The sequence below is a fragment of the Paroedura picta genome, chromosome 8 (assembly GCF_049243985.1).
Source record: "Paroedura picta isolate Pp20150507F chromosome 8, Ppicta_v3.0, whole genome shotgun sequence".
In the NCBI taxonomy this organism is placed as follows: Eukaryota; Metazoa; Chordata; class Lepidosauria; order Squamata; family Gekkonidae; genus Paroedura; species Paroedura picta.
This window is the reverse complement of record NC_135376.1, coordinates 50,040,363-50,064,935: the sequence shown is the minus strand read 5'-3', so window position 1 is coordinate 50,064,935 and position 24,573 is coordinate 50,040,363. Positions and strand designations below refer to the sequence as shown.

At 40.2% G+C, this 24,573-nt stretch overlaps 1 protein-coding gene across 8 annotated transcripts in view; it reads right to left on the bottom strand.

The window, feature by feature from the left end:
* Positions 1-2,544: 2,544 nt before the first annotated feature.
* ADD3 (adducin 3) overlaps positions 2,545-24,573 on the bottom strand; it is a 119,614-nt gene continuing 97,585 nt past the window's right edge. For 7 of the 8 annotated variants that reach the window (XM_077349671.1, XM_077349676.1, XM_077349675.1 and 4 more), the window contains 13 exons: positions 22,075-22,213; positions 20,587-20,738; positions 20,363-20,443; positions 18,603-18,752; positions 17,935-18,078; positions 17,752-17,850; positions 17,190-17,372; positions 14,639-14,896; positions 10,999-11,118; positions 8,724-8,813; positions 7,859-7,982; positions 5,947-6,042; positions 2,545-5,328 (listed from right to left, as the gene is read on the bottom strand). In XM_077349671.1, the coding sequence (XP_077205786.1) occupies positions 5,033-5,328; positions 5,947-6,042; positions 7,859-7,982; positions 8,724-8,813; positions 10,999-11,118; positions 14,639-14,896; positions 17,190-17,372; positions 17,752-17,850; positions 17,935-18,078; positions 18,603-18,752; positions 20,363-20,443; positions 20,587-20,738; positions 22,075-22,213 (1,932 nt within the window). In that variant the 3' untranslated portion in view covers positions 2,545-5,032. The remainder of the gene's footprint in view (positions 5,329-5,946; positions 6,043-7,858; positions 7,983-8,723; positions 8,814-10,998; positions 11,119-14,638; positions 14,897-17,189; positions 17,373-17,751; positions 17,851-17,934; positions 18,079-18,602; positions 18,753-20,362; positions 20,444-20,586; positions 20,739-22,074; positions 22,214-24,573) is intronic. The other variant, XM_077349677.1, reaches the window with a different exon arrangement.

The window sequence follows — 24,573 nt, the reverse complement described above, 5'->3', positions numbered from 1 at the left end:
GAGTTGCATTGACTCACCTGGGGCATGCCAACCCATCCAGAGGACTTCTGTCTTAGCTGGATTTAACTTTAGCCAGTTCTGCTTGAGCCTGTTCACCATGGCCTCTAGATATCTGCCCAAAGACCCTGGAGAGTGGGACAAATGGCTATCCATCAACAGATACAGCCGGATATCATCAGCATATTGATGGCAGCAGTCCAAAGCTTCGGATCAACTGGGTAAGGAGACGCATATAGATGTTGAATAACATTGAAGAGAGAATAGTTCCTTGTGGAACCCCAAGTTAGGGCATACTGTTAAAAGGCTTTCTGCCCTAGCGTGACTCTGTTTGACCATGGAGAAAAGATTGCAGTAATTTAAGGGCAGCTCCTTGGATCCCCACATTGGCTAGGGGGTGGGCTGATAGCCCATGGTCAACAGTGTTGAATGCTGATGTTAAATGCAGCAGTAACAGCAACACCAACCCACCTAGATCCAGCTATTCTCTGGAAATTGTGATGGCAACTAGAGCCATCTTCAACCCATGGCCAGGCTGGAAGGCAGACTGGAATGGATCAAGGGTCAATGTTTCTTCCAGGAAACTCTGTATCTGTTCTTTGACTGCAGACTCAACTACCTTACACAGAAATGTCAAATGCAAAACTTGGTGGAAATTGGCTGGATGCAGCATCATTTTTTCACAAGTGGCCTAGCCATAGCCTCCTTCAATCTCTCTGTGATGTCCCTAGAATTAGGGATAGATAAATGATCTCCCAGAGAGGGGCCCAGATCTTTGCATTGCTAGCTTTCACCAGCCACGACGGACATAGATCAATGGAGCATGTGGTGTGCTGAACAACTGTCTATCCACATTGGCTAAGGAGAGCAGACTGAAGTGATCCAAACTGGGACCTTGAGACATGGTGGAGCAAATGTCCAGTCATCTAAACTCCCGTGCTTCTGATGACATTAATATTCTATGGAATCACCACCTCTCAGAATACCTTTCTCAAAAGCAAGAATATTTAAATTGTCATAGGAACATATCTAGTTAGGTCTAAAGTTACAGAAATTTCCACTAGTAGATCCACCAAAGTCTTGTCTTAATTAAAGATGTCACTTCTTGTAATTTTAATAGTATGACATGCTGAAATGGTTTTGTTTTGTAGATAATTGTATTGTTTCAGACTCAGTGCACTATCTTCTGTGGAACTACTGCATTGTCACAGTCTTTTGGCTTTCAAAAAATACTCTTGTATGTATGCTTTAATGGCCATTTTGCCTGGTTGTTGTTACTGCTGCATGTACCTTAACTGTATCTTGACAAAAATAAACAGAAGTTGTCTAACTCCTAGTTTTTTATTCTAGTGTAACAGCTCACTTTGATACATTTTCTGAGACTTCATTATGAAATTAAGGGCGAGGGCCATGAAATGTGAGTATATAGAGCAGGGGAGGCCAAACTGTGGCTCTCCAGATGTCCATGAACTACAATTCCCATGAGGCCCTGCTGGTGGAAATCTTAGAAGTGGTTTGTTCTTGGCCAAGAAGACCATGGTTCTGTACTTTTCTCCAAATGATGAAAGAACTACTTCTGGCCTTGCCAATCTCTGTGGACACTTCTTCAAATACATTGAGTTTTCTTTCTACAGGTAGAGAGAGGGTGTGTGTGTGTGTGTGTTGTTAGTTGCCATAAGTAACTGAGCAATAAGTATAGCGGAGGTTGAATCAAAGCAGTCGGTAAGACCCGGGAATGGCAACAAATCAGCATACAAATACAAATTAACAGATGTTTGAGTCCAGTGGCACCTTCAAGACTAACAAAGTTGAATTCTGGGTATAATTGAGAACTGAGAAACTTGGCATGTGTAGATGCACACTTGGTCAGAAACAGTGAAACAGATTTCCTCAAGCATTACACATAGGTAGAGGGGGTAGGGGGTAGTTGCCAGAAAGGGCTAATTAGAATTGAGATGCATAAGTACAGCTAAAAATGGAATGACATGGTTGATGAGGTCAGTAAGACTCCATATCTTGTGGTTTTCTGCAAAATATGCAAAACTGTAATAAGGAAGGCTTTTTAATAACAAAATGATTCAAATAGATTTAGGTGGGTAGCTGTGTTAGTCTGAAGCAGCAGAATAAAGTCTGAGTCCAGTGGCACCTTTACAAGCAACAAAGTTTTATTCCCAGTTTAAGCTTTCGCGTGCACACACAGGTCTTTTGGTAATAGTTCAGAATTAGGGACTGTGGCATACTACTGTGTACCGTTTGTACTGTCTGTTACCGAAAGGAGTATCTTGCTATGTAATTTCTGCATCACTTAATGCATCATGATTATACTTTATTTCAACACGTTTACATTTCTGCTTCCTTCCAGATTTCTGCAATCCAGCTCCTCATGCACTGTTTATTGGATGTTCCATCCTGTTGATTATATTGATTTACTCAGTACAATCCACCTTCAGTGAGAAAAGTGAACTAAAATATAAACAACATTAATAAAATAAAGATGGCCTCACATTGCTTCCAGGGCTGCAGGAAAATGGGAACTTCCAAAATCCATCTATTTAAAATACTGTTTATTTGTGATTTAATATTAATTAGCATTACATCTATGAGCAATTTCCAACAACATTTATATATTTTTCCACAGGACACAGAGTTGGCTGGCTCATTCTTTATGCCAAGCAAGTAAATAGAGGCATTAGCAAAAAAGGTGCAAATAGTTTCATGGTTTCATTTTTTAAAAAATATTTATGCACACTGCATTCATTTAGATATTTTTTAAAAAGTTATGAAAAGCATAGTTCACAGGTTACTGTTTCTACATATGTTGTAATACAACACAAAGCATGTAGAACATAAACAAAGTAAGCAACTTAGAAATTTCCACTTAAAAAAAAAGAACACGCTGATTCCAGTATTTTGAGATATCTAGAATATCATTTCCAGAGTCACTCCAACGCTGCATTGTCACACTTACACAGTCAAAGCTAACCAGCTCTGTAACATGCTATAGTCAATTTTTGCATGCCAAACCACGCTCGAGCCATACTTAACAATCCATATACGGTATATCTTTCACTTGGCAATTTGGGAATCACATTGGTATTTGAAGTGTATTTGCTCTTGTGGCTAACGACGTACAAAGGCCCTAGGTTAATTTCCTTGTTTAGTGCATATTTACAGGTTTATTTTTTCAAAGCCCAAACAAAAAATTACCATCAAAAAAGGAGAAAGTGGCAGGATCAGCACTTACAGTGCAAGCATAATTGGTTCTATGTTTCATCAAAAAAGCAAAACAAGATGGTTAAAATCAACTACATGGGGAGGGGGGAGCTGTGGCACTCCATGTGAAAACCTATACATTACTATAATTTTAAATATGAAACGGATGTTTCACTGATTTAATAAAAATACCCCAAATCCATACCATATATTTTATGAAAAATAGCCAGCACACTATTACAGCCTTTATCTCCACCACTTTTTCTTTCCATTTCACTTTCCCTTTTGCAGTTTTGTCTCCTTCATTTGGTTCTGGGCCTTTCAAGGTGATAAGTTTATAGTGCAACACATTCTGTTGCACTGGATCCAAACTTCAGTCCTCGAGGAAGCACTTATGTTGTGGGGATACTGCATTCTCCCTCCACGGTAATGACAACACTGGGTCTCTGGGACAATGTAATTCTTTCCCCAGTTAGAGGGGCCACTGCAGTGTAGAGTGGTAGTCTGGAATGTGGTTACATAAATGTCACAGGCACAGGTACTGCCTGCAATTGAATGGATGAAAAGCAGCAAAAAGTCCTCCCTCCATGCCTTGCCAAGCTGGGCCAGCACTCAGCTTCCAAAGAGGGAATTCACAGGGGATCTGAACTGGAACATCAAAGCAAAGGGTGGAACATCCCCTCCCCCCTTGTTGGTTCAGCTCTGGCCAGTTAGTCCTTCAAGCCTTTGCCTTGAGGCTTTATAGCTGAATTAACTCCAGAGCCCACAAAGGCTAAACTGCAGCTGGGACATGCTTTGAACTGATCTCCTGAAAAGGCCCCATGTTAACAAGATTATTTTTCTTCATTCAATAGCAATACCACAAGGAAAAAAAATAGAGTAAGATTTAAACCTGAATCCAGTTATACGTATATGTTTTCCACATCTGGTAACAGAGCTTCTGGATTCCTGAATTATATTTAAGTATACTCTACAACCAAGCATCCTTAATAATCTCTATTGTTAAAATACTTGGTTTACATGCCTATATAACTTTATACTGAGTGGTATACAAAAGTTTCAACATATAAAATTCTTTTTTCTGTTTTCCCATAGTTAAAGTAAGTTATCAATGTTAAGCGTATAAAACCCCCTTTATTGAAAAATAAGGGCTTTCTCTCTGCCCCCCAACTGATAGAATAAAAAAGTTTTCAAAAATTATATCTTACTAAAATGAAGTATTTGGCAAAAGTTATTGGTGATGAATGCAATTTGTAAAATTCCAAATGCAATTCCTTTTACAATTTCCCCCCTCTAATACTATATGCCAGTGTATAATAATTATAGACTACCAACTCTTGACAAGGTGTGATAAGAAGTGCCCTCCACAGTGGGGCCAAAACAAATGCTATGGTCAAAAATCACAATACCAAGAAGTATCATCCAATTACTCAATGAGGCAGTAGATTAAACAAACATTATATGATAACTCAACAGCTACCTTAGTGAAACTGTACTGAAGATTTTTTTACTCCAGAAAAATTTCCATGAGTAACTTGCTACTGCAAAGGAGTATGTATTATAATAGTGCTGTACTAGAACCCCTGCCAATGTCAGTTTATGGTGGAATATTCAATATTTCAAACCCTCAAAGTGATTTTATTCATACTAATTGAGAGATGAATTCTTTGCTTAATTGACATAAAGTGGTCTCTAGTTTCTTCCAGTTCTGTTCTTAGGTTAAGGCCCAGTTTACTACACAATCCTACCTAAACTAACCATGTTAATGGCTGATTAAAACATGGGTTTGAAATGTGCAATGTAGCCTTAGAGTGAGTTGTACTTAGGCTTCTGCCTTTTCCTTCTTTTTGCTCTTTTTCAGGAAAGATGGAGTACGGAATTTCTTCTTTTTCTTTGATGGCGATTTGGAAGGAGATCCCTCAGGGGAAAGGGCCTCCTCAATCTTTTCAGAAGTTTTAATGGTAATCTCGACATTCTCTACAGTACTAGTGGTTAATTGGCTGACTCTTTGTGCAAGATCCTCCTCCACATCATGTTCGTCTTCCTTGCCATTCATTACCACACCTGGGACATCCAGAGAGATGAGAGTAGAATCCTGAAGATAATCATAATGATTTTCTATAGAAAAAGGAGGACAGAAGGTTTCACTCTTTGCAGTACTGATGATTATGCTGCAGTTCAAACTCCTTGACAGACTAGCCAGTAAAAAGTGGGATATCTGAGACTGGTCTTAAACTCCTCAATTCCAATTTCCCCTCTTTTTTGTTGAAGTAAAAATCTCATTTGTGAGCATTAGAAAGTATCAGACATCAGCAGTTAATGTTTTCCATGGCCAAACTGTGCTTCTGATTAGAATATGATGCAATGACAATTATACCACAGCAACACCATGGCTTGTCTGCCACCAAGAGCCAACACCATGAGCCAATATACATGGAAAAAGCATGCATGCTTTTTCAAAAAGTGAATAAATAGGGCATGAACAATAGATCAACATGTTAGACATGTTTCTAAGTTAAAAGTTCTGAAAGAACATACTGGGTGGATATTGGGTCCTTAGATTTTGATAAATCCCAAAGTATTTTTTTAAAGATGTGACAGCATAATAAGTTCTAACTTCCACAGACTGACAAAGGAGGAAAACAGTGTTTCCTTCTCTAATCTGAGAAATTTAAAAATGATTGGTCCGGACCAGTATAAGGCTCATAATATCGTACAGGACATTACAGTGAATACCTTCCAATTTGTCAGGGACATTTTGCGGGGATTGAGTTTGAGAGTGTATTTGTGAAACAGATGACCCATCATCTGAGAATAATTCTTGATCAGCATCTGTAGAACAAGAGCTTGAATTAGTAAAAGCCATGCAAAGTAACCTAAGCAGATAAGGATCCATGTACGTTAGTGCATACAAACAAGCAACTTGGCTAGTGCTGACCTGATCATGCTCATGTCACTACACAGTTATATTCTATTAGTAACCTACAAATATGAAATGCATAAAATGCCAAAGATGGCCTAAGCTATTTAAAAGAAAGCATTCCATGCAAACATATTGTTGTTTAACCATGGAACTGTTATAACAGAAAACAAAATGAACTATCTATGCAGAATTAGTTCTGGAAACACTAATGTTAGACAACAGCAAGGAAGACAGCATTATTAAATAGTCCTGATCAGATGCTTTTTAATGAAAGTGGGTGGAAAGTTTGTTGAAATGTAATATTTTTACCTTTGAATCTTTATGCTTTCAAAAATAAGAAATGGGCAAGTTAGAAAATTGCTATCCATAATACTACGACGGTGGACATAGAAAAGACTATCACCAAAATGTTTGGTTTAAGAAATTATTTACATTTCTTACCTTTTATCTTTACTGATTTCACTAATACACAAACTCAGTAATAATTACTACTTTTTAAAAGGGCCAAATTAGACATTATCTCAGGAGATCCATAGAAAGATTTTCCCAGCATTTTTGAAAAGCAAATTGCATCTACAAGGACCTTCAATTCATAAAAGGAAAGGGTTTAACTCCTTCCCACCAGCACAGTTTTGCCTATTGAAACTGGACTTACTGTCCCAGGAATAACAAGAAGAAAAATAAGACAGACAGAGAGAAGGTTGCTCGTCTAACTGACAGAATTATACCAGAGGAGGCCCTAACCAAAATTGGTGCCTACTGCAGTTTACCTTTCGAAAATGTTGGGTGGAGACACTGACAGATCTTCCAGTTTGGCCACAATAATTTTATAGTGGTTTATAAGAATATATACAAAAAACAATGCAACTGTACAGTAGACACAACAAAGTATATATAGCAATCTTTTCCAGCCCCAGAAATATGAAATGTCAGCATGCTGTAGGAGATTAAATATGAAGGATAAAAAAGACACTGTAGTTTAGGGCTGGGCATGAATTGGAAAATTATGGTTCATTTTGGGGTTCAGGGTATTCCCAAGTCAAGTTCCTGAACCCAACCAAATCAGAAGCTCCAAAATGAACCAGCCAGTTCAGGATTTGGGCCATTTAAAGGCTCCATTTCATTTCCCCCCCTTTCAAACGCAGGGAAGCAAAACAGAGGTTTCCAAATGGCTTGCAGCCATTCCAGATTTATGCTGCCTTTAGCTGGCGTCCTGCCTGATCAAGCACCATCCTGTGTACATTCTTAAACTCCCACTCTTCCCTTTTTCATGTGTTTCATTTACCTTTTAAAAAAAATCATCTCTGCCACTTTTGCCACTTTCCTCTTTGTTTTCAAGATCCTTTCAGGACTCTCTATCAGATCCTTACTCCCCACCCCGCATTTTGTACCCCATTGCCAAAGCTTCCTACTGACCTTTCTCCATAGGTGATGCTTTCCATTCTTATCGCTGGTCTTCCCATTACCTCCCTTCCCTTCTGGCAGTCCTTCACCAGTCCCTGTCTTGTCCCCTGCTCTTTTTGCTTCTGGCTGCAAGCTTTGCCCCCAGTCCCTGCACTCCATTTTTGGTCTCCACTTTGCATACTGGGACAGGAGTTCCCACAGCACGTAATTAAATGGACAGGTCCTTTAAAGGCAAAATGACTGATGTTGTTTCCAAATGGTCCTTAGACTGGGAATTAAAACATTCAAAATCAAGAGTGGTGAGGAGACCAGAACACTAACCCTCAACTCCTTGTTGTTTACGCTCGATTGTCCGCTTGTATTCTTCCAGTTCCTTTTCTGTGAGATGGCTGAATGGGTTGGGAGGGGCAGGTGGGGCATGTTCATCTTCTTCAAATTGCATGGGCTGGAAGAAATTTTTAAAGAGCAAAAAGCAGCTACAGAAACAAAACACAAACAATCTCCGAAACCTCCTAGAGTTGGCAATAACGTCCAGCAAAACAAATACCTGAACAAGATTACTTTCAGTTAATAGGAAACAGGTTATTGAACCCGTTTCCTTATCAAGACAGAAGGCCAGCTTTAGACAGACTGGGACTGAGAGAGGGTTTAACCTGACTCTGGCTGCATCGTTGTAGCACATACATGCATTTCTCTTGTAGCACTACAGCAATCATTCACCACTGCCTAGTGCTTTCCATTGATGAAAATTTAATAGCACTTGATCGCTATAGCATGCCAATAATAAATGTTGCTTCACTTTTTGCATTAGATAATAAATGTCCAGCATACAGACACTTATATATTCCCTTACAGGGCAAATAGTAGATGGTGAAAGAGACTTAAAATTAAAATGCATTGCAGGAAAGGTTACCCCCCCCCCAAAAAAAAGAACAATGTCAATTCCCCCCAAAGCTGTTTCAGCCTTAGAAAATTGCTAAAAATCTACCAATTATCATCTAGTTTTGCCTATAGTTATGAGATTATTTCCCCTACGATTTCTTAATCTCTTTCAAATATCTGTATTCTATTTCTGTTTTAAAGAGACAGATGAGAGCAAGGATATAAATGAGCATGAATTCTGAAACCTTAAACTTGAACATGGTTCAAAAAGTAAGCACTCATCTCTAACCATGGCTGCACTTACGGTACTTGGCTTCTTATCCACCACAATTCCAGCAAGCAACTGAGACTGTGGTCCTGCAGTCTTTAAGTCATACCGGTTTTGCTCTCGAATCTGGAGAGAGAAAAGCAAAAGGACTTTTAAAACTCCCAATAACTCTTTTCAACCAAGTCTATCCACATGGATTAGGAATTTCAGGCCTGTTGCAATAAGACTCATTAATAAACCAAATAATGCCTCAGCCATCTGTTTTACTAGTTCATTTTTATTCTGGTTTCTCTAAAATTTGAAATGCTTACAAATCTTTAAAAATAACAATATGAAATCTCCTAAACATGCTTTAACATGCATTTGGGAACAGAACCTAAATTTTGTGCCAATATTAGTCTGCCTTTTTCATGGGGAACTTTGTTCTGTCAATAATAAATGTCCAGCATAAGAAACCTATATGTTCCCCTACAGGGCAAATAGTAGATGGTGGGAGGGATTTGAAATTAGAAAAGGGTTAACCCTTTGTAGGAAGGGTTAACCCTCCCAAACACAATCCCAATTCTCCTCAAAGCTGCTGAAAATTGCTAAAGATTACAGATCTACCAAGTATTATCTAATTTTGCCTATAGGTATCCACTCACAGGAGCAGTGTTTTCCGGAACATTCACGTAATATTGTCCTCTATTCATCCTGGCTCATGTGCTTCCCTCCACTTTACTGCAATCTTTTCAAAATCTGTTTTAGCACAAACGTCTTGGAAAGATCACTGACACAGTGCCTTTGGACACCATACCTGGGGTAAGTGCAATTTTTTGCAGGTTCCACTTGCAGAAGTACCATTTCCCTTGCTTCAGCCCCTGTGACTGCCATTTCCCCACCACAGTATTATAACATAGGCCTCAGCATTCACTCAAAGAAAGTAAGCTTAGAGCCCTTTTTGTGTGAAGTTATGACTACATATAACCGTGCAGATCTTTTAAAAAATGAAAGCTGGAACTCATACACTGTTGTAATAGATCACTGTTACATTATAATGCCATCGAGATCTGTTAAATTGCCAATTTGTTTTATGAGGAAAGCCTTCCACAGGAAGAAAAGGAAATGAATGCTCCATTGCCACCATGAACACCTCTGCATTTGCAGCAGCAATGAGAGTTACTCAGAAAATTACCTGTTTGGAAGCAGTGCTATCAGTCTTACTTTCAGCACACTTTGTGGGTAAAGATATCCTAGTAAATTTGGTATAATATTGAGACCATTTAGGTAAACAAAGCAGCATGCATCTGCCAAGCCTGGTACTTCTCTTTAGCCCTAGTGTCTCTGCACAGCCATTAGCCCTTCTTCCAGCTCATTGCATCTTTAGCCTTAATTCCAGGAACTGCTATAAACCAACCGTTCTTATCCTCTTTTCTGAAGTGCAATTCTGCTGCCTCTGTTGCCAACACAGAGCTTCTAGGGTTCAGATATATCCTCTGTAATTACACTATTCCCCTTTCTTCTATTGTAGCTGGCTTCCCTGGCTACAAGCTATACAGCACGCACATCTAGTGGAATCTCAAAGCTGCGTCTGAAAGACAAATTCCCACCTTGAGACTGTAAATGTCTGAAAAAACTGCATGTCTAGAATTGACAATATTGCCTGGGCAACAGTGACAGTGCTATGTAGATCCTTTCCTAGGAAGGAAGCCAGCTCTTCTGAATCCAGTTGACACTCCAAGAATAGTGGTGTAGGCTTTTTGATCACTAACAGATACAAAAAAAAACTAAGAATTTCCCAGAACTTCTGGATGAAACACTGTGTATCTGGCAGAACAATCCAAGGGTGGGGTCAGAACTGGCATGAGAATTAAAGAATGCACTGGGGAGGAAAAGCAGTCAGCAGTCTGTGGCTAGCCTTACAAAGAAGCTCTTGTCATTCTTCCTCATTGCCTTTGTTGCCTCATTGCCTGGATCAATGGGAACTGAACAGGCAAACAAAACTAAAAACGAAGGAAAGAGCCCTGCAAAATGGCATCATGCTAAAAACAGTCCAGGGGGAAAAAAACCCTATCTTAAAGACTTGTTTTGTAACGAGAATAAGAATTGTATCAGGAGAATTTAAAACAAATAGCATTATTCAAAACTAACAGAGAATTCTTAAGCAATATTGCTTTCAGCCTACCAATTTCAGGCTAAACTCAAGAAACCGTGCATTATATTTTAAGTAGAACTAAGCAAGCTTTCAAAAAATGTACAAACTTCTCTGACAAATTAATCACTGACCTATTAGGGGAAAAAAAGCAGGTACATCTCCATGAAACTGTCTTACCTTATTCCTCTTTTCCAGCACATCACTTGGATTTGTATTCATAGGAACAAACTGGTTTGGATCTTCTATTTTTATTGGGGTTCCTCCGCTAACCTTAGATGAAACTTCAGCTTTTATCCACTTGAGAAAGGAAAAAAATAACATGTCATTTAACTGCTACAGGAAAAAAGGCAATTGTGTTTAGGAGAAAAAGAATGGTTGAAGAAGGGAACAGAAACTTTCTAGGCAATAAGGTTCATATTTAGTTATGCAGATAGTACTTAGGTAAGCTTACTATCTCAGCACATAAATATCCAAAGAATATTAATTTGATGCAAAATTCCTCTCAAATCAATTTTAGGTATTTTTACTAAGGTATCTGAAGTTTTCTTGAAGTATTTACTAAACATTGGTAGTATGTCTGTTTCAAAATATTACACTGAAGGCTTTTAAAAAAAATCAACAATGTTCTTAATTCACTACCCTAATAATGAATCTGTATTTCAATGGTAGGTATTCTGAACTGTACCTTTAACATAGATACAAATTAAAAGTTGATATGAATTGTTGAATCACCACAAGGTGGAGCTGTTATTTTGAAGTTCGGGTTATGAACTGGAAAACTATTTGACAACTAACCTGCATAAACAGGACACAAATCATAGTATGTCTATCTCCCCATCTTTACTCCCACCTCTTGAGCCACATGGTGCATGCTAACCTGTTTTAAGCTACAGTAATGGGGGAAGGAAAGTCTTGCTACGTAGGGAAGCCTGGCAGGAAGGCATGGGGGTATGAGACCCCCCTGCCTTTCAAAATTAAAGCGCCCCAATGCACAAGAGGGTGCACACTCAACCTGTAAACAGGAGACTTTGACTGGGATTGAAACTGATTAACTATGCTGTGGTCACACAATGTTAGAAAAACACACAAAAAATAACTGCACAGCAACAGACAGATATGTCTGAAGTAGATAAGTTTGTGCCACGGCAACATATTTCTGGAAAGGGGAGAAGTTTTGAGGGAATATAGGCAGTGGCTTGGGACTTCACAATGCTGGGGGCTTCATCATCGGAAGAAGCAGTTTTAGCACAGGAAGGAATGCTATTTGTATTGGGAACAGACTGATATATAAGAATTATTTCTCTTTTTACATTTTAGGAATGAAGATTAGAATCTTATCTAGAATTACACATACATTTTACCGGAAAGCCAGGCTTATTGCCACAGGGTGCAGTTCACACTTAATCCTACTCTGTTTCCTAAGTAAACTTGCTCTTCTGAAATTGTGGCCTAGTAGGCATCAACATTTGTATGTCCCACAAATTATATAATCAAGCCATATCCAAATCAACATCAATAAAACAGGAATGTAGTATATTGGAGCCCAAGAATATTATCAAATAAAGTACATAAGCAGCGAGATCCTGGAAATTTCTAAGAGAGCAGAACTAGCAAATAAACAAGCTATTTCATACCGAGACCGATTATGCACAACGGTGAGCATGATGGGGACCATCGCAAATTCCTAGCAGTGGAGCACCATACCCTGCCGAGTCCCGTGTACACATGGGGGAAATAATCCCCCAGCGCACACAGTCCACCCCAGAGTTGTGCATGCACATGCACAACTCCGAGGTGGGAAAGTCTGGGGTGGCGGTGGCAGCAGGGCTGGCAGGGTAGCATGTGAGTCCCACCGCAGGATAACATTGTGCCGCTATTCTATCATCATGGAGGTGTAGAAATGCCATTCTGCTCTGCAGCACCATCAAGCTGAATGGGGCATTTTGTGCCCCTGCAGAGATACCGTAAGTGTGGGGGAGGAGCCAGGCCTCAAAGGCCCTGCTCTTCCTCTATGCAAGGGTGTGCCCCGACCAGACCTCTGCTGGCCATCGCGACAAGACAGGGAATGCATAAGAATCTGTGTTCCCTTGCCACAGGCCACCAGAGTCCCTAACGTGGGCCAGGGCTGGGAAGGGGTCATGGGTAAGTGGGGATTAGCGCCGCTGGCATGCAGGGACCAACCCACCTTTCCCAGCCCATGTATAATCAGTCTGAGAGAAACAAAATACAGAAATACAGAGGTTAAGGAGTTAAGAATCTCACAACAAAACCATAAGACAATTCTAAAAGAAAGGATGGGGAAGAGCAGGAAAAAAAGAGCAACCATCTGAAGGCCTGGGCAAACTAGAATGTTTTCACCTAGTGACAGAGGCTTTCAACCAGGGATCCCCCAAGCATTTTGAGCCTGAAGGTTCCTTTGGAATTCTAGCACAGTGTGGGGGGGTGTAACCCCAAAATGGCATCCACTAGAGGTGTAACCAACCACAAAACAGGTGCTGGTGGTGTGGATCTAACACCAAAATGTTAGGGGGGGTGAGGTTATGCATAACTCTACTAGTAGCCCAAAGAGCCTCTTGTGGCGCAGAGTGGTAGTCTGACAGCAGACATGCAGTCTGAAAGCTCTGCCCATGAGGCTGGGAGTTCAATCCCAGCAGCCAGCTCAAGGTTGACTCAGCATTCCATCCTCCTGAGGTCGGTAAAATGAGTACCCAGTTTGCTGGGGGGTAAATGGTAATGACTGGGGAAGGCACTGGCAAACCACCCCGTATTGAGTCTGCCATGAAAACGGTAGAGGGCGTCAACCCAAGGGTCAGACGTGACCCAGTGCTTGCACAGGGGATACCTTTACCTTACTAGTAGCCCTCAACATTTCAGACAGAAGCTCTGCTCAACAGAATCATTTTCAAATGAACATAATGTTATAAAATATTTCCTTGCATACGTGTAGCTTATCATCAGTCATTGAAGATTCTTGTGCTGTGATGTGAACAACTGCCAAAGCAATATAATTTTTTAAAGCCCTGCATAGCCAATCAGCTCTCTAATGGCCCTTCAGAAGACCTGGTGGTCAAAAAGCACTATCCTTTGAAGGAAAGCACCACTCTATCCACAACAGGCTGACTTCTAAAGCTCTGACTACATCACCAATGACCGATAGTATATCCATGTTAGTGCTACTGCTAATTCTAGTGAATTAACAATATAAGATGCATCCTTTTTAATTGGCATATAAAATTCCATATTTATGGAATTTAAAAGTATAAATATCGTCATATGCTATTCATAGGAAGTTCTCCACCCTATTTTCCCATCAGAAAAACTAAAAGAAGGCCTCAGGAAAAAAGCCACCCTCCCCAATTTTCCAGCTATTATCTCTCTACCCACAACACCACTTTCCACAAGGCAGGAGTAGAACCACCAGAATATAATGTCCTCACTATGTAACTTTCTCTAAATGACCTGAAGGGGCACCATGTGCACCTTAAAGACAGCCAAGGATCCAGAAGAATTGCACTCCACTGTTCCTCGGCAGAATCTATGAAGACAGCTTGGAGGGTATCGCCTTGGGATGCCAAGTCTTTCATAGCAATTGGCAGGGGGTGGGGGGCAATCTCCCTTGCCCCAGTTTTCATCCATTCAAGCATAGACCAAAAGTCCCTAGTCATGGGATATGGAAAGGTACTTGTGAAGGAACATTTCTCTGGCTAGCTCTAACCAGACAAGGGCAAAGGACTTCATGGAGCAAACATAATTTTAGAATACCCCTGTTCCTTCCTTTTCTTAGGACTTTGCATACCCATCTGTAGAAGCTACTTACTGTGGTTTTAGTTCGGGGACTGGTTTCTCCATTTCGGGATTCTTCAGGAACATCCACTTTCAGATATGAATTTGGGGAGTTCAACCATCTTGTTTTCTCCCGCTGCTGTTTCTGTGCTAAGAATTTGAGAGGGGAAATGGGGACTGAATCATCCTCAAAGGAAAAGGCAGTCACGGTGGCAGGAATCTCAACATCACTCTTGTGTCTGGGTTTCTCCCGGACTAGAGGCTGCCGATAAGCATAGCCAGTTCTGTAACCCTGTGTAAGAGCAGGGAAAAATTTGTTTAGTTTATACGATAACTTGTGCTGTTTGCAACAACTGAAGATTACTCATATAAACTTAATTTTGAATCATGGACTATTTTCAGACAAGAACATCAACCTAAAATCACATATGGCTAAACTATACTTATCACTACCTTAATCCGTGCTGCTACATGGCAAACAAAAAGGAGATTTTATTGGATGAGACTTTGACTCCTTGAAGAAGTTATACAGTATATGGGGAAGATAGCAAGCAATAGCACCAAGTACCCACTATCATTGATAAACAGACAAGAAGCTCTAGAACAATCTTACAACACAGGCCAAGGAAAAGAGGTAGAAAAGCCTGCAAAAAGAAGGTTGCAAGGATTTATGAAAAGCAGAGTCTATCAAATAAAAAGAAATAGAAAAGGAGTACAGAAGCACCAATAAATTGTAGTTGCTGAGAGGTGTAGTTGGTTCGAGGTGAGACTGTCCCCAATTCACCATTAGAACTACCTTGCTACAAGTAGAAATGGCATAGTGAACATGGTCATTCAGAAGGTCACAATTGGGGGCCACAATAAGCTAATCATCTAGCTACAGAAATACAGAGCAACTCTGTGCATGCAAATGAGCCACCACTATAGCTATACACTAGGTGGACACTCTTGGTGTAGAAGCAAGGCTGAATGGGAAGGACATAAACTGGAACACCTCACAGCTTTGTCTAAACTGTAAATACTTCCTATAGATTGAAATGTGAAAATAGGTGAGCCACACAACTGATCCAGGGAATTTGATCATAGAAGAAAGTAATTCTGGGTAGAGGTTATCCACCTCAGTCAAACCTGTGAGGTAAGGGGATTGGGATAACAATTCTAACCTGTAACCTTCCTGAACTGTGAACAAAACTCAACTATCCAAACAAATCTGGTACCAAGCCTTTGGAAATTGTCCAAGACTTTTCCAGGAGAAGTCCTGGAAAAGAAGAATGCAGAAGCCTAGAGATTCTACCTCCAGTGTGGCTAGAGCAACCTTGTTCGAAGGGACTGGAGCTGTCCTGGTAGTTGGGCCTATAGGAACCAAATGGAATGATGGGAGCCTGGAATGGGATTCAGTCAGAGCCAAGGGAAGAAGTCCTGAAATAGTAGGGCCGAAGCTTGGAGTCACCTGGAAGGAACTGAGGAGGACAAAACCTTCTCACACAGAGCAGCTTTCAGCCTAGAGGCCCTATCTGGTCAAATCTTCAGGATAAAGCACTGGCAAATTGAACAAGCTCCAATATTGTTTTTCTTCTCCTAAGCACAGGAGGCAGAGTTCATGCTTATTGCTGTGTGTCATTTTTGTTTCACATTTTGAACATTTTTCAAACAGTGCTTTGGATGCCATGACAAGAGACCCAGAAGCACAACAAACAGGGAAAGTCTCTGGATGGGGTTTGTCTACCATGAAATAGACTCCCCCAAGAGTGCTCAATGGAGCTTTCTTTCATTGACAGTAATGATGACAATATAGAGCAGTGGTTTCCAACCTTTTTATCACTGGGGACTGGGCAACGCTTGACAATTTTACTGAGGCTCGGGGGGGGGGGTAGTCTTTTGCCGAAGGACATCACTGCTGCCGCCTGAGCCCCTGCTCCACTTGCTTTCCCGCCAACACCCCTGACTTCCCGCCGCCAGCTGGGGGGCACTGCCAGCAGCAGCTGCGCAGTGCCACGCTGAGGGGGAGCCCCAGCCAGGGCGGCTGCTGGAGAGTACCAAAGGTAAGCCAGCGGCAGAGTGGCAGGGCAGCCCCCAAAGCAGCAGCCATTGAGGACGAGGAAGAGCCATGGCCCGGTACCGACAGATCCATGGACTGGTACCGGTCCTCAGACCGGGGGTTGAGGACCACTGATATAGAGGACTAGAAAGCTTCCTACCCTCATGGTAATGAAAAAGAAAGAGGAAAGGGGGTGCTTGCTGACAGAGCATGTGACATGTTGGGTAGGAATCCGAGGCACGTGTTGGCTCTGAAAAGAGCTGAGCTAGAAAGAAAATGTTCCTCAGCTGACTTGTGCAATCCCAGTCCCAATGTGGGGCTACATGAGAAGATGGAAGATGAGCTGCCTCTTTTATGAGCTTCTAAGGAAGTGATCTGACGAATGCCATAGCTCTTACACCAGCAATTGACAGCAACCAACATATACTAAATGTTGACTAAAATCTACTTCAGGTTGACAGAAAAAAACATCTCAACATTTCTTTATGGCACAAGCAGGTAGAGGAAAGAAGTTCACAGAACCTGCAGCTTAGGCTTGGGCACTCACCAGATTGTCCAGCATCCTCATCAGTGCTTCAAACTCTTGTTCTCCAACTTTCCATTTGACCTGAGAAGCCATATTAACTCCTCCTCCCCCAGCTGCTGCCACATGATGCGTGAAAGGTTTATACTTCTGCAAGTCTAGGACAAGGAGATTGTCTACGCCACCTGATCCAGCTAAGGCATGCACCTGTAACATAAATTACTCAGTAAACTGTTCAGCATTAGTCAAAACCTGAGAGGCAGCTTTCCTAATTTTCTGGAAATTGTCATCTTTATTTTCATCTTAATACATTAACACAAAATTAATACATTACATTAATACATCTTAATACATTACACACAAAAACGATCCCTATTTTGTATGCTGCAATATAAACTAAATAGTGGGGAAATTCTGAGTCACAGGTCTAGTGCTATGGGAGGTACCACACTACTGTCCTGTAAATTCTAAATAGCAGCAGTAATACAAAACTTGCTTCTAACTCATAAACTACTGTTAAATAATGGCGTCTAATATTAAACATCCAATTCACATTTATATAGTGCTTCATACAGATTTCTCTTACCTGTGTTTCACAAGCTATCTGTACATTGTAGATGTAGTGGAAGGCTTCCTCTAATGTCTCTCCTAGTGCTACCACTCCATGGTTTCTCAAGACCAGCACCTAACAATGAGACACTAACAATAAATTGCAAAAACTAGGATTTTTTTTTAAATTTACACAAAAATATTGATGCGAGCAGCATACCTTACAGCTTGGACCAAGAACTTTCTGGAGTTGAATTCTCTCTTCCTGTTCATCCAGAGAGCCTTGGTAATTGTAATAGGCAACATCGCCTAGGATCAGGGCCTCTTGAGAAATAGGAAGGATGCCACACTTCATAGAAGAAACCTGTTTCAAAGAAATAACATTTAGAGGATAGAGGAAATTGGCCAAAATTATTTAAGATATCAAACAAGTGTTAAAGTACTGGCTCTGTCAATTTTATTAATAGCTTTTCCAATCTAGTACAGCAACAATCCCTAAGTAGTGGAATAGAACCCAGTCAAAGATTTTGAGAATCTTTGGATGACTCTCTACCATACGGAAAGACTGAAACAAATACAGCACAAGAGGCATGGGTTTCAAACTAAAAGAACTGAGAATATGGTTTTTTTAAGTAAATGCATTTTCTGGAGGTTTACAATGAATACTTTGGAAACTCTGCAAAGAGGAATATATTAAATAGTGCATTTTAGATCAAGGACATAGACACTGTCTGAGCAACTTCTTGTTAAATGACCACACGTAGCATAAAATCAAAATTAGATTATTTTGTGTTAGACTAGTTTAAAGTTACATGGCTGAATATATGTCAATTCATGGTTGAACATACACAATCTTGGGAAGGATACTCTTGTTATAATTACACTTACAGCTGCTGTTGCTGGAGTGTGTACATGGATCACACATCGAACATCAGGACGCATGGAGTAGATGGCTGCATGAGGACTGAATCCTGTACTGTCAATGCTTAGGTTGGTGCTTCCCTGGTCAACTACATCTCCTATGATATTTACTTTTACCTGGAAAAACAATCCAGCTCAAATAAGGAATAAAAAATTGAAACTTAATCTCAACAAAACAGAGATAATACTGCTGGTGGTGGGGAGGTTTGACTCAAGAATTGCCATGTTTCTACACTCCTAAAGGAGTATAGCTTGGAATGCTGCTGAAATCTTGTCTTCCCGTTAGTTAAACAGGGGCAGCCAGGGGTGCCTTTTACCAGCTTTAGCTTGTAAGATATCTATGGCCCTTGCTGGGCAGGAAATATTTTGCAACTGTGGCACATACTTCTAGATTAGATTACTGCAATTTACTCTCCATGGAGCTGCCCTTGAAGACTGACCGGAAGCTACAGTTGATACAGAATAATGTGGGTTGTAAGGATCACATCGCCCTCGTTTTTTTCCACCTATACCCCTTAAGTTGCTTGTGAACACAGTCTAGGTGCTCATATTGATCTTTAAAATCTTACATGGCTTGGGGCCAGCAAAATATGAGTGCCTACAGACATAAGAACCTACCCATCTACTTTGTTCATTATTGGAGGGCTTACTTCAAGTGCCCTTCTGATCTAAAGCTTGAGGTGGTAACCCAAAAAAGGGTCTTCTTGGTCATGGTGCTGAAATGTTGGAACTCCCTCTCCATGGGGTCTATTGATAGTGGACTTTATTGTCTTTTAGTACAGTAGGAGGTAATTGAGTAAAAATAGGAGCAAACCATAGTTTATGGTAAAAACTGTAATAATGACATTCCAACAAATAACATGTGGGTCAGGGAGTCAACTTTTTTCAAGTCACACTGAGAAAGCCTATCCTGGAGAGCCAACTTTGCGTACTGGTTAAGAGTGGTGGCCTCTAATGTGGAGAACTGGGTTTGATTCCCTACTTCACACACAGCCAACATCATGGTTCTCAGCCTCATCAATCTCACAGGGTTTTCTCAGCCTCATCTATCTCACAGGGTGTCAGTGGAAGTGTCTATCTTCCTTCATTATTGTCTTTCACCAACATGTGAAGACTATTTTGTTTGATTTGGTATTCCCCAACTAACTCTTATTGGCACTCCTTAATTGTTATTGTGTGTGTTTATTTTAATTTTTAATGTTTTAATTTCTGCCACCTTGGGACTGTCTAGGTAGAAAGGAAACACTGAAATGTCTTAAATAAAACAAATAAATCACATTGTAAGCCTTGAGTAAAAGTTGTCAAACAATACCTGACAGATTTGAGAAGCTTGATGGGCTACTTCTAAGTGATTTGAATTTGTTCCAAGATTTTTAAAAAAGTGTCTGACAAGATTTAAATAAAAAGAAGGCCCCCAGAAGAAGAATCTCCTGAAGAGGAGCAGAAACAGTAACCACATAAATAATTTTTAAGTATGTCTGGCTTGCTCTCATTTTATCTGTAGTTTTAAGAGTAGCCAAGTTAATATATACAGCTCAAAGATCATCAGAGTGCTCTGAAAGTGCTCTGGAGTCTGGAAATAATGCAACTACTGTTTTACTAGACTACTCTACAAAACAAAAGATTTGGGACATTTCTTCCACACTCAAAATTGTATTCTGGGCCAAATAAAGCAAAAATGTGAACTAACAAGCCTACAAAATTATATGTTTCTAAAAAGTACATACCAAATTGGAGGCAGAAGCTTCAGAAAATGACAGGCCTTTTGGAATGATAAGAATGTGATCATGTTCTTTGCTTACTCTTACCTGTGAGCAAAATAGGAAAAGTTTACTGATATACTAGCCAAAAGTATGCTTAATTCTAGGAAAAGTTATGTTAGGTACAGGGCTGGAAATATAAATGTGCCTTGGAACCCAGTACAAAAGAATGATAAACTTTGGATACTTACTGTGATATATGAATTAGCCAAGTGTGCCCATCCAAATAAATCAGTCAGCCTATACAAGCTGGCTAATTTACAACGAGTAAGTTTTTCACCCTTCACAAATGCAGTGGTGTCTATCCCAGATAAGTCATTGATGGGTGTAACCATTCCAAGGCCTAAAGTAGTTAAACAAATAAATGAACAAGACAACAGCTTTCTTGTCAAAAAATGCAGATCTCAATTTAAAATTAATCTAAACATTACTAATATGATAATGATTTCAAATACCTTCCCTACCATTGCTTAGATATAACAAACACATGAACACCTAAAGCTGCCTTAAACTGAATATAACAATGTCAAAATTGGCTACTCTGGCAGCTGCTCTCCAGAGCAGGTCTTTCATACCATCAACTACCTTATCCATCTTTAACTGAAGATCCCAGGGACTGAATCTGAGGCCTTCGCCCTGCAAAACAGATGATCTACCATGTCCAATTCCTACCCCCACTTTCTGACTTTCAAGGAAGATAGGCAGAACCAAGTAGATGATGCAGGCAAGTGCCTTGAAACACTATTTACATGTGTACTCTGAAACTACAAATTATTTCACAAATCCACTTTTTTGGCTAATTTAACATTTTCCTGTTACCTTTATTCACAAATAATTCAAATGCAATAAAGAGGCATAAATACAAAAGAATAAAAGTAAAACAACCATTGTTTTAATTACAGGCAGACTGGGAAGGAAAACTTGTCCTAGAAAAGGCACTGCAACCCCCAAACCCCCCCCCCCCAACTGAGGGTTGAAAAAAGAGCAAAAGATGTCTTTCTTGCTGCCCCTCACAGTAAGCCAGTTGCCCAGCCCTGTGAAGGAAGTTGCTGCTGCGGTGAGTGAGTGAGCTGGGTGCCCTGGCCCCATGCACGTGAGCTGCCACTGGTCACCTGTCCTGCATAGGACCTATACAACCAATTTGCTCATGGTGGCTTACCTTCCCAACATGGGGCCAGGGTAACCAGTTCATTCACAGCTGTAGCTGCTTGTTCACTTCACTTCATAGAGGGCAAAGGCTGTTGGTGCATCACAATGGCAGCTACAAGGGCTGCTGTTTCACCACAGTGGTAGCTATGAAGGTTGCCCCTTATTCAGGCTAGAGAAGCAGCCCACAAGCCATAAAGCTACCAGGATTTTGGTCAGTGGCTTTAGGGCCAAGGTGCCCCTGACCTTAATAAATACATGGGGATAATTCATACTGAATAGAACATTAGATCTATTACATATATGTTCAGGATCCTGGGGACTAGAAATTGAAAGAAGCAAAAGTGTGAGTTACAGGATTTTAATGAAATAACCACTCCAAAACTTAAAACAGAATGGGCTTGATATAACTCATAAGCTGCTTCTTCCCTTGCGTGATCTCCAACTGAACAAATACAAGTTCTCTGTAAAGAAGCTGTTTGCAACTTTAGCTATGAAAAAGAAACGCTAATTGCATACAATGTTTGACTTACTTAAGGGAGATGAAGAAAACCCTGCAAAAGAACTCGCCATAATGTAGTCAGCAATTTGTTGTAATGCAAGCAGTCCAGTTGGGTTATTGCCTTTCTTCATTTGTTCATGTATAAGAGATTCCAGGTCTTCCCGAAAAGCCTAAAAAAATTATTGGATCACTGAGCATACCTTCAAGCAGAATCAGGCACTACGATTTTACTACCATGATCTGATAACCATCTTTAATTATTTAAAAGGCTGCCATATACAGGATGGAGCAGAGTTGTTCTCTCTTGCTCCAGAGGGATGGACCTGAAGCAATGGGATGAAATTAATTTGAAAGAAATTCTGTCTCAACATCCGGAAGAAGTTCCTGACAGTTGGATCAGTTTTTTCAGTGGAACAGGCTTCCTTGGGAGGTGGTCGGCTCTACATCTTTGGAAATTTTTAAACAGGGGCTGGATAGCCATCTGATAGAGAGGCTGATTCTATGAAGGTTCAAGGGGGTGGCAGGTTACAGTGGATGAGCGATAGGGATGTGAGTGTCCTGCATAGTGCAGGGGGCTGGACTAGATGACCCAGGAGGTCTTTTCCAACTCTATTGTTCTATTTCTAATTAATACACATTAACAGACATCTTAGAAAAGATGACAGCTATTACTATTACGTTTCTATTTAGCACAGCAGTGTAAAAAGTTTGACATAGCACAGAGAAGACTATTTTCATGATGAACTTCGAAGTCTAATTTTTAACAGTGCAGTGTAATGCCAGCAGAATTTGGCATGTTCAAGTGTTGTACTGAAATACGCTTAAGATAGGAAGCACTCGTTCAATGAATTTTTATTTGGTATATTTCTAAAACATGTGACAAAATTATAACAAAGTGAGAAGAATATGGGAATCCTTCCATGGGACTTCTGACTCACAATGACTGTCTTCATCCAGTCAATCACTGGATCCACAGAATACAACATTGGCCTCAGTATTAACTATTGTAATTAGTAGGCAAAATTTACTCCAGTGAAATTATGAGATTACTTGTGTATTGTAAACACAGATTTAACATAAATGGGAAGGCTATTAAAAAAACCCGAATTAACTGAAGAGGACAATATTTAAACATTTGTCCAAATATTCCAAACAGAAAAGTTTGGAAGTACATTTGCAAGCGCCTCATATAGCTTCAAGTTAAAAAGTTCCAGTTCAGGTTAAAAAATACTCTATTTATGCTATGGCAAATCTAGACAGCATCCTAAAAAGCAGAGACATCACCCTGCCAACAAAAGTGTGTCTAGTCAAGGCTATGGTCTTCCCAGTTGCAATATAGGGCTGTGGAAGTTGGACCATAAGGAAGGTCAAGTGTCAAAAAATTGAGGGTTTTGAACTCTGGTGCTGGAGAAGACTCTTGCGAGTCCCTTGGACTGCAAGGCGAACAAACCGGTCAGTCCTAGAGGAGATCAGCCCTGACTAGTCCTTAGAAGGCCAGATCCTGAAGATGAAACTCAAATACTTTGGCCACCTCATGAGAAGGAAGGACTCCCTGGAGAAGAGCCTAATGCTGGGAGCAATTGAGGGCAAAAGAAGAAGGGGACAACAGAGAATGAGGTGGCTGGATGGAGTCACTGAAGTAGTTGGTGCAAATTTAAATGGACTCCGGGGAATGGTAGAAGACAGGAAGGCCTGAAGGATCTTTGTCCATGGGGTCGCGATGGGTCGGACACGACTTCACACCTAACAACAACAACGATTTTGTAAAATTTCCTATACTATTTGTTATCACCAATTACATTATATTTTTAAAAACTCTAACTATACTCCTATCTAATAAAATATTATCCATGGGGCAAAAACTTTAATAGCCTACGTATTTCAGATCCTATAATATCCTACAGGAAATGTTTACTCCAACCCCCTCTTGTGGCTAATGGGGATTTCTTGGCATGCCGTTACAACAACAGAACAACCAGACATGTGCAAAAGAACATCCAGTAAGAAAAGTATTGTTTTTGAAAGCCATATTTCCTATAGATTATAATTTGTTGATCATATCTTGGACTTCTAAAAGAGTTAACAGGCTTGCCTAACATTATTACATATTAATCTCCCATCTCCCACAGAGTATAAAACTGGTGTTCTCCATATTTCTCAATGGTGAAGCTTGTCTTCATGTGACTGATATAGTTTATAGGGAAAAGTGGCCTATACAATCCAGCTTTTTCAACAAACCAAATCTTATGAAGATATTTGAGACAGCATTTAAAAACAAGAGTTCCAAATAAGAATGGAACACTGATCTGCACCGAATGTCTTAACAGTGTATATCTGGCCAGTGACTTTCTCCCCCCGCCCCCAAGTCTCAGCAGCAATCAAATGCCATGTACTGAGGAAGCTACTTTTGTGCAGTGTTAATGAAGCATAGAATTAAGAGGGGAGGAAAAAAGTAAACCTCTGAATAAAGGACTGTTTGTTCATACACAAAAACCACAAATAAATACATCACAAACTAACCACTGATTAT